This window comes from Somniosus microcephalus, chromosome 27, assembly GCF_052327205.1.
Source record: "Somniosus microcephalus isolate GS21.2 chromosome 27, FLI_Smic_1.0, whole genome shotgun sequence".
NCBI lineage: Eukaryota > Metazoa > Chordata > Chondrichthyes > Squaliformes > Somniosidae > Somniosus > Somniosus microcephalus.
This window is the reverse complement of record NC_141013.1, coordinates 19534627-19550046: the sequence shown is the minus strand read 5'-3', so window position 1 is coordinate 19550046 and position 15420 is coordinate 19534627. Positions and strand designations below refer to the sequence as shown.

Below are 15420 nucleotides of genomic sequence, written 5' to 3'. Positions count from 1 at the left end.
ACATCCTAGGGTTTTAAAAGAGGTGTTTGTCATCTTCCAAAATTCCATAGATTCTAGAATGGTTCCCACAGATTGGAAGGTAACAAATGTAACCCCACTATTTAAGAAGGGAGGAAGAGGGAAAACAGGGAACTACAGACCAGTTAGGGAAAATGCTCGAATCTAATATTAAGGATGTGGTAACAGGGCACTTAGAAAATAATAATAGGATTGGGCAGAGTCAACACGGATTTATGATGAATCTGTTAGAGTTTTTTGAGGTTGTAACTAGCAGAATAGATAAGGGGGAACCAGTAGCTGTGGTGTATTTGGATTTTCAGAAGGCATTCAATAAAGTGCCACACAAGAGGTTATTAAACAAAATTAAGGCTCATGGGATTTGGGGTAATATACTAGCATGGATTGAGGATTGGTTAATGGACAGAAAACAGAGAGTAGGAATAACCAGGTCATTTTCAGGTTGGCAGGCTGTAACTAGTGCGGTACTGCAAGGATCAGTGCTTGGGCCTCAGCTATTCACAATCTATATCAATGATTTGGATGAGGGGACCAAATGTAATATATCCAAGTTTGCTGATGATACAAAGCTGGGTGGGAATGTAAGTTGTGAGGATGATGCAAAGAGGCTTCAAGGGGATATAGACAAGCTAAGTGAATGGGCAAAAACATGGCAAATGGAATATAATGTGGAGAAATGTGAAGTTATCAACTTTGGTAGGAAAAATAGAAAAGCAGACCATTTTTTAAATGGTGAGAGATTGGGAAATGTTGGTGTTCAGAGGGACCTGGGAGTCCTTGTACACGAATCACTGAAAGTTAATATGCAAGTACAGCAAGCAATTAGGAAAGCAAATGGTTGTTGGCCTTTATTACAAGGGGATTTGCGTATAAGAGTAAAGACGTCTTACTGAAATTATATAGGGTCCTGGTGAGACCACACTTGGAGTATTGTGTACAGTTTTAGTCTCCTTACCTAAGGAAGGATATACTTGCCAAAGAGGGAGTGCAACGAAGGTTCTCCAGACTGATTCCTGAGATGGGGGGATTGTCCTATGAGGAGAGATTGAGTAGACTAGGCCTATATTCTCTAGAGTTTAGAAGAATGAGAAGTGATCTCATTGAAACATACAAAATTCTTACAGGGTTTGATAGGGTAGATGCAGGGAGGATGCTTTCCCTGGCTGGGGAATCTAGAACCAGGGGTTACAGTCTCAGAATAAGGGGTCGGCCATTTAGGACTGAGATGAGGAGAAATTCCTGAACTGAGGGTGGTGAATATTTGGAATTCTCTACCCCAGAGGGCTGTGGCAGCTCAGTCATTGAGTATATTCAAGACAGAGATCAATAGATTTTGGATATTAAGGGAATCAAGGGATATGGGGATAGCGCAGGAAAGTGGAGATGAGGTAGAAGATCAGCCATCATCTTATTGAATGACGGAGCAGGCTTGAGGGGCCGAATGGCTGACTCCTGCTCCTATTTCTTATGTTCTTAAGCGCCTTGCTCGACTCCGAGCTGAATTTCAAGCCCCACATCCAATCCGTCACCAAGACTGCCTACTTCTACCTCTGAAATGTTGCCTGTCTAACTTCCTACCTCACCCCCACTGGTGCTGAAACTCATATTCATGCTTTATCACCTCCAGAATCAATTATCTCCCAACTAGCCTCCAAAACTAACTGTCCATAAACCACAATATCCTATCCTGCACAAAGTCCTGCTCCTCTAGCACCCATGTCCCTGCTGCTCTTCATTGATTCTCTGTCCCTCAGCATATCAACTTCGTAATGCTCATCCTCATCTACAAATCCCAACACAACCTCATTCCCCCCTACTTACATCCTTGCTCGCTCTCTCTGCTCCTTCAGCTCTGGTCTAGTGTTAGCTCTGCGCCCCACTTTACCACTGAGGGCAAAGGATTCAGCAATCTTCCATGTACAATCTAGAACTCTCTCCATAAACCTTTTCAACAGACCCTTGCACTTCTCCTACCACAGCTTGGGCCTGATTCCTAATCGCGAATTGCCTTGAGAAGATTTATCACATTAAAGGCATTATATAAATGTAACTTCTTGTTGTAGATGTGGAGAAAAACAGACATTTTCTTGTTTTAATAGATGAATTTCATTCCCTTATCATCAATTGTCTTAATTTGGTCTTTTTACACTCTCAGCCTCAATAATTCCTGAAAGCCAACCCCCCAAACTGAAGTCAACATAGTTTAAACAATACTGTTTAATATAAAACAAAGTCAGAAATATCCAACAATCAGCTTCATTGCCTCTTGGCTACAATTTTCCATTCCCTTTTTAGTCAAAGTTCTGTATCAGTCGACCAAACTCAATTCAGCAGGAGTTCATGAAGGTGACACTTGGCCAGAGAATTAGGTTTGACTAATTCTTTCTTCTGTCTTTCAGCCAAATTACTTTGATTAATTATTGCCCAGCTCGAAGTCTGAAGCCTGTGCTTTAACCAAACCTTCTAATGTTTGGATAGCTTTGGAATGATCTAAATTCAGAACCCAAAAGAGTCTAGCTTAGTTCCTTTAAAAGTGAATATATGAGATACAAATATTTAAGTGAATAAACAGAAAATGAGGATGGGGCTGAGTGATGACAGCAAAAGTATATCCCTAGATGAAATGAAGCTCAATAACTCACATAAATTAGGGAACTACTCAGGCTGCGGATGACTGATGTACTTTTACGATACACCAATGTCCCAACATTGTGTATTTAATTTGTCCAACATTGTAGGAGACGTGAGCACAGAGCTGAGTGATGTCAATGTATTTCAGGGTCTGAGAGTGGAATGGGACTCTTAATACCTTGCCCTAAATGGTAATTCTTCATTAATGTCCCTATTCAATAAGTGTCAGCAGGATATTTGGCTGTGGGTAATGTCATAGCTCAGCCAAATACTGTCCTCACTCAATGTCCACAAATGAGGTGAAAGTGACTGCCCTTGACATCAAGGCAGCATTTGACCGAGTCTGGCATTAAGGAGCCCTAGTAAAACTGAAGTCAATGGGAATCAGGGGAAAAACGCTCCACTGGCTGGAGTCATACCTAGCACAAAGGAAGATGGTTGTGGTGGTTGAAGGTCAATCATCACAACCCCAGGACTTCACTGCAGGAGTTCCTCAGGGCAGTGTCCTAGGCCCAACCATCTTCAGCTGCTTCATCAATGACCTTCCCTCCAACAAAAGGTCAGAAATGGGGATGTTCGCTGATGACTGCACAGTGTTCAGCGCCATTCGCAACGCCACAGATAATGAAGCAGTCCATAACCGCATGCAACAAGGCCTGGACGACGTTCAGGCTTGGGCTGATAAGTGGCAGGTAACATTCGTGCCACAGAAGGGCCAGGCAATGACTATCTCCAGCAAGCGAGAGTCTAACCACCTCCCCTTGACATTCAATGGCATTACCATCGCCAAATCCCCCACTATCAACATCCTGGGGGTCACCATTAACCAGAAACTTAACTGGACCAGCCACATAAATACTGTGGCAACAAGAGCAGGTCAGAGGCTGGGTATTCTGCGGCGAGTGTCTCACCTCCTGACTCCCCAAAGCCTTTCCACCATCTACAAGGCACAAGTAAGGAGTGTGATGGAATACTCTCCACTTGCCTGGATGAGTGCAGCTGCAACAACACTCAAGAAGCTCGACACCATCCAGGACAAAGCAGCCCATTTGATTGGCACCCCATCCACCACCTTAAACATTCACTCCCTCCACCACCGGCGTACCGTGGCTGCAGTGTGTACCATCCAGAAGATGCACTGCAGCAACTTACCAAGGCTTCTTCGGCAGCACCTCCCAAACCCGCGACCTCTTCCACCTAGAAGGACAAGGACAGCAGGCGCATGGGAACACCAGCACCTCCAAGTTCCCTCGAAGTCACACACCATCCTGACTTAGAAGTATATCGCCGATCCTTCATCGTCGCTGGGTCAAAATCCTGGAACTCCGTCCCTAACAGCACTGTGGGAGTACCTTCACCACACGGACTGCAGCGGTTCAAGAAGGCGGCTCACCACCACCTTCTCAAGGGCAACTAGGGATGGGCAATAAATGCTGGCATTGCCAGCGACGCCCTGATGCCATAAACGAATTTAAAAAAAGTATATTTTCCAACATGAGTCACTGGATAGTGATCTGGACCAAGAGTCTTTTCTGACCCTGAGATCAACTTAATCAGCATCGACCAGAGATCTTCTTGGTGTGCATTTCTCAGTACCACAACTAGTTGTGCATTATAGATTTTTCTTATTTAAAATTAGTATTTCATAGTTTCCTTTTCCCCTTCTTTAGATCAAAAAACACACATATATATATATATACATATTTTTAAATTTATTCATTCACGAGTGTGGGCATCGTTGGCAAGGCTGGCATTTATTGCGCATCCTTAATTGCCCTTCAGAAGGTGGTAGTGAGCCACCTACTTGAACCGCTGCAGTCTGAGTGCTAAAGGTGCTCCCACAGTGCTGTTAGGTAGGGAGTCCAGTGCGCTGACCCAGCGACAATGAAGGAATGGCAATATATTTCCAAGTCAGGATGGTGTGTGACTTGGAGGTGGTGGTGTTCCCATGTGTCTGCTGCTGTTGTCGTTCTAGGTGGTAGAGGTCGTGGGTTTGGGAGGTGCTGTCGAAGAAGCCTTGGCGAGTTGCTGCAGTGCATCTTGTAGATGGTACACACTGCAGCCACGGTGCGCTGATGATGGAGGCAGTGAACATTTAAGGTGGTGGATGGGGTGCCAATCAAGCGGGCTGCTTTGTCCTGGATGGTGTCGAGCTTCTTGAGTGTTGTTGGAGCTGCACTCATCCAGGCAAGTAAGTGCTGTTTGATAGTATCGTCAATGTCAAATGTTTTCCCCCCCAGAAAGCAGAGTTTGGGACTTAAATGAGCAAGTGAAAAATATTCAGCAAAGGGAGGGCAAACAGCTCGAGGTCAAGGTTTGTGCGTGAAACAACAATGTAGGGAGGAGCAAGGTGGAGGTCCTTCAAGGGGAGTTTCAGGTGAAAGGTAGAAATCTCAGCATTACTCCCCACGCCAAGTGCTGAAATATTAGGGAGAGATAGAAAGGCAGGTCAGAGGTTTCTTGAGAAATGGTGTATGAAAAACGGTTTCACCTTCCTGGGGCATTGTGATTATTTCTGGGGCAAGGGAAGACTTGGGACGGTCTTTAGCTAAGCTGAGGTGATACCTTTATCCCAGTAAATAGGATAAGTAGGGCAGTTTTTACATGCTCAGGAATGGAACAGGACAGGGAGACCTATAAAGATAGACTGTGAAATGTGAGCAAATTGATGAGCTACTAAAAAAAGAACACAAGAACAATATACCTTCAACCATAAAGTAGAACAAGCAACAATTTCAAATATGTCAGAAGCAAGCAAGGTGTATAGGGAGATGTTGGACCACTAAGAAATGATCATAATTCTAAATTAAGGACAACAAGAGAAAATGGGAAATACATTAATTCCTTTTCAATTACAAGCCGATAGACATACGAAACAGACTATCAGCAAAGGGACGTTGGAACAAGAAACTAGGATAAAGGAATCAGCAAATTCCTGTCAGCAAATAAGATTCAGAGTTATTAGATTTAGAAATTTCTCAATATAATCTTGTGAGAAGTGGGGTGGGTCGGGTAGGTGGACCAATGGTTTACTGCTGCCTGCAAATTGTGGCTATGTTACCATGTCTAGACAGAACATACTTATGCTATTATGTGGTACTTAATGTATCCTGGGATAACTGGGTGGCACAGTGAAAATAGGAACATAGGAACAGGAGGAGGCCATCTAGCCCCTCGAGCCTGCTCCGCCATTCAATGAGATCATGGCTGATCTGCGGCCTAACTCCATATACCTGCCTTTGGCCCATATCCCTTAATACCCTTGGTTAACAAAAAGCTATCAATCTCAGATTTAAAATTAACAATTGATTGAGCATCAATTGCCATTTGTGGAAGAGAGTTCCAAACTTCGACCACCCTTTGTGTGTAGAAATGTTTCCTAATTTCATTCCTGAAAGGTCTGGCTCTAATTTTTAGACTATGACCCTAGCCCTAAACTCCCTAACCAGTGGAAATAATTTCTCTCTATTTACCCTATTTGTTTCCCTTAATATCTTGAAAACTTCAATCGAATCACTCCATAACCGTCTAATTTCTAGGGAATACAACCCTAATTTGTGTAATCTCTCTTCGTAATTTAACCCTTGGAATCCGGGTATCATTCTGGTAAACCTACGCTGCACTCCCTCTAAGACCAATATATCCTTCCTAAGGTGTGGAGCCCAGAACTGCACACAGTACTCCAGGTGTGGTCTAACCAGGGCTTTGTACCATTGCAGCGTAATCGTGGACTTGCACACCGTTCTTTCATGTCTACTATATTATATTCAAGCAAATTGAGAAGATGAAAGCCTCTTCTCTTTGACAGCTGTGAGGTTGAAATATTAAACGTGCTTGGGAAATATCAACCAATTTCCTCGTAGGCACTTCAAGAACACTTCATAATTCAGTCAAAAATTGTCGACCTTGCTCAGACAGACCATGAACATGATTATTATTGGAAATGGAGCAGCTCATTAGTGCGGTAGGGAGGGGAGTACTCTTCTGAGATTTACGGTAAGGCACATTGGCGTGGCAAAGTAGGAGATTTATGTGGTTCCTAACTATAATGTACTTGATAAGGGAGCATTGATTCTGACACAATCCTGACATTGGGTTTTAAAAGCAAAATATTTTGCCTCTTCCCTTGATCAACATGAAAATTCATCAGGTAATAAAAAAAAAAATTGTTGTATCTCATAGGAGCCTGTGTGGCATATTGTCACATAGGTTTTATTCTTTCTATTCTATTCTCCTACTTCATAGTGTACATCCCAATATGATGAAACTCAGAATCCCGCGGCACAAACATGGTGCCACTGAAGTTTGAAGTAAACAGTGATACAATGTGTGTGTTGCTTTCACTTGGATACACTTATATTTACCAGCCGAAGAGCGATTGTAGACCTGATTTCATGCCTTTAGCTAGATAGGGCGATTTGTCTATATATCGTAATGCTGTGAAATGCATTAGTTTCTGGGCGTTATATTAAAACGCAGCTTTTAGTTGCAGCCAATAATGCACTCCCCCATTGCTGAGCCACCTACATTGGTGGGTCTCGCTGGACGCAGAGCGGTTCAGTAAGTGAATGAGGTGGGCTGCTCGGTACCAACATTGAAACGTGTCAAAGGGCTTCTTCAAATTGGGATCTTTAGCTGCTTCAACATTGCACCTAGGGGCAGGCTAGTGCCAGTGGCAAAATGAGTCACACACAGCTGACACCAGATCCAAAGTAAACCTGCCAGATTTGCAGAAAGGAAGACCATTTTCATTGGTACATTTATCCTTGTGTTGCTTGGGTGAAATACAAACGCGGCTTTTATTCTCCATCTGAACAGGATCCGGGCTCGACCTGCACCCAAACATGGCACCGCTGACAACGTAGCACTTCCTGATTCTGAACTCAAGTCCTGGTGTGGGACTCGACGCCATAGCCTAGATGCTGCCAACATGGCCGGGCTGGCACACACTCATTGCAATGACATAAATCACATCGAAAACCTCAGAGTCGTTTAAGAACAAATTCGATACTGCAATGGGGAGCACTCAGGGTTCATCGGCATGGAGGGGCTGCACGAGCTTCCTCAGCTGCATTTAACTTGTGATCTTGATCACTGCTTCATTTGTTTGTCTTCTTGCCATAATGAAAATGACGCAAGGATCTCCCCCCCAACCCCCCGGCAAAAAAATGTTTTCTGACACTTTTTCATGCAGTCAGGGCCCCTTTAAACAATGAGTTATAATGCTCAAAATATTTACACTGCACTAAGGTTACTTAAACCCAAATCAGCTACAAACACTGGCTTCAGATGTTTCCGCTGAAACAGGCAGTTTATTAATGAACAATTAAATCCCTAGGTATCTGAAAGCGATGAAGTATGTGGTTTATGGGCACCATGCATCACTGCTGGATTTATTTTTTGTTTAACATTTCCACAAATCTAAAATACCACAGGACGGAGCTGGGGGTCTGAGCAATAAATTACTTGCGATGTGATGCATTAAATACAGATTGGAGCCAGCAGAGCCGGTCTGTACTGTGGCCTGACTGTTTCCATATCTTCAAATCATCACATTTTCCTGTTTTATATTCGCACCAACTTTTTTTCCAGTCAGATTAGCAACTGGAAGAAAAACATATCCTGTTGCCTGTTCATGCTGTAGAACTGCTTTCCAGCGGTATTTCTGAATTCATCCCGTTTACACCGCGGGGTGGATTCGGAACACCAGTGGCAGCATCGGAAGGAAGCCAAATATTTTGCACGTGTGGTTGTTCGGAGGTCGTGCTGTCAAATTGCAGTCTTGTATCAGCCATGGTTCAGTGGGCAGCACTCTTGCCTCTGAGTCAAAAGGCTGTGGGTTCAGCTCCCACACCAGAGACTCGAGCAGAAAAAATCGAGGCTGACACTTCATTGCAGAACTGAGGGTGTTGAAGGTGCCGTCTTTCAGATGGGACGTTAAGCCAAGTCTGCTCTCTCAGGTGGACGTAAAAGATCTCGTGACACTATTTCGAAGAAGAGCAGGGGAGGTATCCTCGGTGTCCTGGCCAATATTTATCCCTCAACCAACATCACTAAAACAGATTATCTGGTCATTATCACATTGCTGTCTGTGGGAGCTTGCTGTGCACAGATTGGCTGCTGCTCTTCCGACATTACAACTTATTAAGTAATTCATTGGCTGTAAAGCGCATTGGGGCGTCCTGACGTCCTGAAAGCATTACGTATATAAATGCAAATCTCTCTTTTATTTTTCTTAGTGAGGAGGGGCAGGAGCAGCTGCAGTTGGCGTAAAATGGTGGCATCCAGTGATGCCAGCGGTGGCGGTTTAACCTTTCCTATTTAAAAAAAAATATTTTGCCTCGTGGTCCCTGGTTCATAATTCCACACGAGGACCAGCAAACCAAGGCGTCCAACACTCCTCGAGACAGGGAAGGAAACCACTTTGCAGGGTGCTGTTTCACATCTCATGAGGCACGGACACCAGCTCTTTTATATTACAGTGCTGCCTCCAAGTGCTATCTATCTATATATATATAAAAGAGTTTGTCTGCCTGTTTGTCTGTCTGTCTGCCTGTCTGTTTGTCTGTCTGTCTGTCCGGCTATACAATCAAAAGTTATAGAGCATACCTACACATATGTTATATCAAAAGAAAGCTTATCATTAGGGGAGTCTAATAGGCATATTTACTTTTTGGTCAGACAAAAATTGTTCAGACAGTATACAAAAAAGATTCAAAAAACGGCAACATTCCGCTCATTAGCGTTGAGTGACATGATGGTTGACCAATCGTACAGGGGATTAACCTGATGGTTGACCAATCGGTGTGTCACGGGGGGCATTTCATTGCGTGTGTGGGTGGGCCTAATCCGTCTGAGCTGAGGTGAGTGGCCGCCATCTTGATTCCTAACTATTGATTTCTTTTTCCCACTTTCTGCGTGTTTATTTTGAAATATAGATTTCCAGCAAAAAAAAGTTGCTTTTAAAAGAAAAAAAAATCCTTTTGCAAAGGGGACTCGGGCTTTCCACCCCTCGGCGGTGGATGAGCTGCCTGCAGGCCTCAGGCCTCGAAGCCTCGGCCTCTCCTTGCCAGCCATGCCTGAGCTAGGCACCGCCCGTCCCGCCCCGCAATTGCCGCCTTCTTGGTAAAGGCTGGCGGCGCGGGACTGAGCCGAGCGTAGCCATCGCCGCCATCTTAGTAAAGGCTGGTGGGGCGGGAGTCAGCGCGCGCGTCAACGTCGGCCCGGAGCGCAACCTGAGCTAAGGTGAGTCCGGCCGGGCCTCACGTGCTGGGCCACGCACCGGCCGGCCCTGAGTCGCTGATCCGCACACGGAGGCTTCGGCTCACCGCGTCCGGGCTCTGAGGAAAGGCAGAGAGAGAGGGGGAGGGAGGGACAGAGAGGAAATCAGGGAGAGACAGGGGGAGGGAGAGGAGAGGGGGAAGGAGAGGAGAGGGGAGGGAGAGGAGAGGGGGGGAGGGAGAGGAGGGGAGGGAGGGGAGAGGAGGTGGGGGAGGGAGGGAGGGGAGAGGGGGAGGGGGGAGGGAGGGAGGGGAGAGGAGGGGGGAGGGAGGGGAGAGGAGGGGGGAGGGAGGGGAGAGGAGAGGGGAGAGGAGAGGGGGGAGGGAGAGGAGAGGGGGAGGGAGGGGGAGGGGGGGAGGGAGAGGAGAGGGGGAGGGAGGGGAGAGGAGAGGGGGGAGGGAGGGGAGAGGAGGGGGAGGGAGGTGAGAGGAGAGGGGGGGAGGGAGGGGAGAGGAGGGGGAGGGAGAGGAGAGGGGAGGGACAGGAGTGGGGGGGAAAGAGAAGAGAGGGGGGGAGGGAGAGGAGATGGGGGCAGGGAGAGGAGAGGGGGGGAGGGAGAGGAGGGGGGAGGAGAGGAGAGGAGGGGGGGAGGGAGAGGAGAGGGGGGAGGGAGAGGAGGGGGAGGGCGAGGAGAGGGGGGAGGGAGAGGAGGGGGGAGGGAGGGGGGGAGGGAGGGAGAGGAGAGCGGGGGGAGGGAGAGGAGGGGGGAGGGAGAGGAGGGGGGGAGGGTGAGGGGAGAGGGGGGAGGGAGGGAGAGGAGAGGGGAAGGGAGGGAGAGGGAGGGAGAGGAGAGGGGGAGGGAGGGTGAGGAGAGGGGGAGGGAGGGTGAGGAGAGGGGCAGGGAGGGAGAGGAGAGGGAGGGAGGGAGAGAGAGTATAGCAGGGACAGACAGGGGGAGGGAGAGAGAGAGGGTGAGGGAGGGAAAGAGTGAAGGGGTGGGACAGGGAGTGAGAGCTCGCCTTCTTCCTTCCTTCCTTCCTTCGCAGGGGTCGATCGGGTGTCAGGCCTGAGGCGCTCCTTCCCCCCCTCTCTCTCCAGGCCAATCCCGAACTAAATCCAGCAGTCTCTCTCTCTCTCTTCCCCCCGTCTCTCTCTTCTCCCCCCAGTCTCTCTCTTCTCCCCCCAGTCTCTCTCTCTCTCTCTTCCAACAACAACATGCCCTGAAAAAACCCTCGGCACCGCTGGGCACTCCAGCTAGTAATCTATCTATATATATATAAAAGAGTTTGTCTGTTTGTCTGTTTGTCTGCCTGTCTGTCTGTCTGTCCGGCTATACAATCAAAAGTTATAGAGCGTACCTACACATATGTTATATCAAAAGAAAGCTTATCATTAGGGGAGTCCAATAGGTGTATTTACTTTTTGGTCAGACAAAAATTGTTCGGACAGTATACAAAAAAGCTTCAAAAAACGGCAACATTCCGCTCATTAGCGTTGAGTGACGTGATGGTTGACCAATCGTACAGGGGATTAACCTGATGGTTGGCCAATCGGTGCATCACGGGGGGCATTTCTTTGTGTGTGTGGGCAGGCCTAATCCTTCTGAGCTGAGGTGAGTGGCCGCCATCTTGATTCCTAACTATTGATTTATTTTTCCCACTTTCTGCGTGTTTATTTTTCCCACTTTCTGTGTGTATCCCATTAGGTTCTTTTCTGCAGTTGTCTTCTTAGCTATGGGGTACTTAAAAACCTGAACTTTAATATTTAGGAATCTCTCTTTATTGTAGTGGATGCGCGGAGCCTCGGCCTAGCACGCGGGAAGCCTGGGCCTCAAGTTCAGCGGATCCCTGGTGTGCCCGGAACCTGTCGAACCTGCTGAAGGCCGTTCATTTCCGCGACCACATCACCATCTTCGCCTCGGCCAACGGCATCGGGGTGACGGCCGAGGCCGCCAAAAGCGTCCAGGGGAACGCGTTCATCCAGGTGCCGAGGCCCGGGCCCCGGGATGGAAAGAGGGATTGGAGCGGGGATGAGGGCTCGGGGAGAGGAGAGGGGAGAGGGTAAGAGGGAGGGGGAAGAGGGAGGGGGGAAGAGGGAGGGGGAGGGGGGAAGAGGGAGGGGGAGAGGGAGGAGGGGGAAGGGGGAAGAGGGAGGAGGGGGGAAGAGGGAGGAGGGGGAGGGGGAAGAGGGAGGAGGGGGAGAGGGGGAAGAGGGAGGAGGGGAGGGGGAAGAGGGAGGAGGGGGAAGAGGGAGGAGGGGGAGGGGGAAGAGGGAGGAGGGGGAGGGGGAAGAGGGAGGAGGGGGAGGCGGGAAGAGGGAGGAGGGGGAGGCGGGAAGAGGGAGGAGGGGGAGGCGGGAAGAGGAGGAGGGAGGAGGGGGAGGGGGGAAGGGGAGGAGGGGAGAGGAGGGGGGAGGGAGAGGAGAGGGGCAGGGAGGGAGAGAGAGTAAAGCAGGGAGAAACGGGGGAGGGAGAGAGAGAGGGTGAGGGAGGGAAAGAGTGAGGGGGTGGGAGAAGGAGGGAGAGCTCGCCTTCTTCCTTCCTTCCTTCGCAGGGATTCCCCGTCTCTCTCTTCTCCCCCCAGTCTCTCTCTCTCTCTCTTCCAACAACAACATGCCCTCAAAAAACCCTCGGCACCGCTGGGCACTCCAGCTAGTATATTATAATATAATACAAACAGGGTAGGAGAAAGTGCAGCCCATTCACACCTGGGTGACATGAATTACCTAAGCTGAAATTGCTCTTGTAGTGTTTGCACCGACTCATGTGAACAACAACTTGTATTTATATAACGCCTTTAACGTAGTAAAAACGTCCCTAGGTGCTTCACAGGAGCGTTATCTGACAAAAATTTGAAACTGAGCTAAATGAGGAGCTATTAGAAAGCTTGGTCAAAGAGGTAGGTTTTAAGTAGTGACTTAGAGGAGAGAGAGGCTGAGAGGTTCAGGGGGGGAATTCCAGAACTTAGGGCCAAGGGAGCTGAAGGCACGGCCACATAACCAGATCCGCATATTGGCTCACTTTTAAGGAACTTTATATTGCAGGATGTGTGTCTGCACTCCACAGCATAAAAGCCTCAAAGTTCAGGGAACGGATAGTATCGCAGATCAATGGTAATGTGAGCCTCCAAACCTGACATTAGGTTAAAGGAACTGGTTTAATTAAAATAAATGAAGGGAACTGGCCCCCCTGAATTTACATTGTATTTACCAAATGGGAATCCATATTAAAGAGCCTAGAGCGACCAGCAGGCAATCAGAAAGTAAAAGAGGGAGGCAAGTGTGCCAAGGTTTCTCTCCCTCGCCAGGAGTGTAAAATCACAAAATTGAGTCGGACTGCCATTGCAATTTTCCGTGCGGCAGAAAGTGCCAATTGACTCACCTCAGCCTGTCCACCCCAGCTAGTGCTCGGCCGCTGATTTCCAGCTGGTATAAATCTGGCATTAGGAATGTCAGGTTTTTTTTTTAACTGTGGACTAAGACTGCATAAATAACAACACTTTACAATCGCAATTTTTTACCATGAATCAGAGAGAAGAATCCAACAAATGGAAATGACTGAGATCGTTAACTCGGGTTGACAACTGTCTGGTACAGCAGGCGTTAAATGCTGAACACAGCTACTCATTAGTACAAAGGCAGGAAATCCTGAGATTTGCCAAAAGAAATCAGCACGTTTTCAGATGGGCATTAAAGCGGAGTGGAACGGATCCCGACATTTGCTACTTCTTAAAAATTAATTGATTATTAGTCATGTGTGTTTCCTGGTTGCTTCCCTCCCCCCCCACACACACACACAGAAAGTGTGGACAGGGCCATCACTTCCTTATTGCTGTTCAGCGATGAGCAGCTCGACCAGCTTGACAATACAGATGTTTTATTCTAAAGCTGTGTTGTGAATTGAGAGTCCCTTTGAAGAATTAGAAAACACTATTAGGCCAAACTTGGCCTGTGATATAAAGGCACAAGAACAGTTTTATGCAGATGTTAAACAGGTTTTGTCTTTTATCCTTTGGTTTAGAGAATTCAATAGCAGTGAAAAGGAAATACGTTTTTGTTTTCCAGCTCCTGGAGAAATTGGAGTTTTTCCAATTTAAGAAATTAATTTGAAAAGTAGATATAACCTTTTTAAAAAAAAAATAGTCCCCTAACACATAGCGACTGACCCCTCTTACGGTGAATTTGTCCAGACTTTATGTTTGACTCTATGATTAGGCACTTTACAGCCTTCCGGACTCAATATCGAGTTCAACAACTTCAGATCATAACCTCGTCCCTTATTACATTTTATATATTTTATCCACACTTCTGGTTTGTGACTTTTCCTTTTTTCCTCTCTCTCCCACATGGCAGCTGTCTCTCACTCTGCCAGCGCATTTCACACTTCATTTCGAGCCATTGTCTGTTTCTTTACCTGTCCTATTACCATCTCGTCTCACCTTGAATATCTCTTAATGTCTCTTCTTTCATCCCCTCCCCCATTTTCCAGCCCCCAAACTGCCTTTTGTTTCATTTCCTGCCTTTTTTCTCTCAGTTCTGTAGAAGGGTTTCGACCTGAAACGTCGACTCTGTTTCTCTCTCCACGGATGTTGCCTGGCCTGCTGAGTTTTTCCAGCATTTTCTGTTGTTATTTCTATGTTTGGCTTGTCTGAAAGACGCTCACTCAGAACAGCGTAAAATGCTAATCACAAGTTGAGAAATGAAAAGCACAAATAAGAGACTGTGCAGGAAGTGGAGTTTGATGCTGAAAGCTTCCTCTGAAGGAGCTGGGTGAATTTTTCTGAGTATTCTCCTGTTACGTTAGAAACGTCAGTGATATACATTTTACTTAATGAAGCAAAGTACAGAATAAGACAGAATTCCTATTTAAATGAGCCCTTGTTGTGATCTCATTAACAGCCATACAACAGGTACTGAGCAGGGCACACTATAAGGTCAATTACACCTAATAAGATTTCAATAGTTTCAAGAAAATGATATAAAGTCCTTTTTCAAGATGAAAAGAGAAACTTCTTACCTGGGGAAAGATCTCCTTCACTCAGTTCCCCAGATTCCAAATCCATTTTTTTTTGGTTCTAAACCTTCTCCTTAGTGACTGGCAGCTGACTGCTTGAAGTGAACTCTTCAGCCCAGCGCCTGCTGCACGCAGACAGCACAGCAGACAGAACCACTGCTGTAAGTTCGAAGCAGACTGATCCTAAAGTGAGTCAGCTCTGGGCTCTGCTGCCTTCCAGCCCTGCCTCATCATCTCTCCTATTTTTTTCTAACACACCACAGAGACTGGGCTGCTGGGTGATTGGCTGTGACGTCCGACTAAAGACCATTCTCTAAAGGGACTGCTCGGTGCAGAGGAAACTAATCTGAAGAGCAGAACTGCCTAAGTTCCTCTTACACGAACTATATAAAAAAAAAAGCCCATAAGTATTCTAATGATTGAGCAGGAGCTGCTCAAAGGAATAGCACATTGAGGATTCAAGCTGACTAAATGATTAATAAAGTGATAGACTCGGGAGTCCAGCTGTTCCCTGGATTAGTTCAGTGCTCACTGCTAAC

The 15420-nt window shown here is 46.9% G+C and overlaps 1 protein-coding gene across 1 annotated transcript in view; it reads right to left on the bottom strand.

Annotated features, from left to right (window-relative positions):
* Positions 1 to 15169, bottom strand: part of tnfaip8l3 (tumor necrosis factor, alpha-induced protein 8-like 3) — a 93287-nt gene extending 78118 nt beyond the window's left edge. The window contains exon 1 of the mRNA XM_085968637.1: positions 14885 to 15169. Within this exon, the coding sequence (XP_085824763.1) occupies positions 14885 to 14930 (46 nt within the window). The 5' untranslated portion in view covers positions 14931 to 15169. The remainder of the gene's footprint in view (positions 1 to 14884) is intronic.
* Positions 15170 to 15420: the final 251 nt, after the last annotated feature.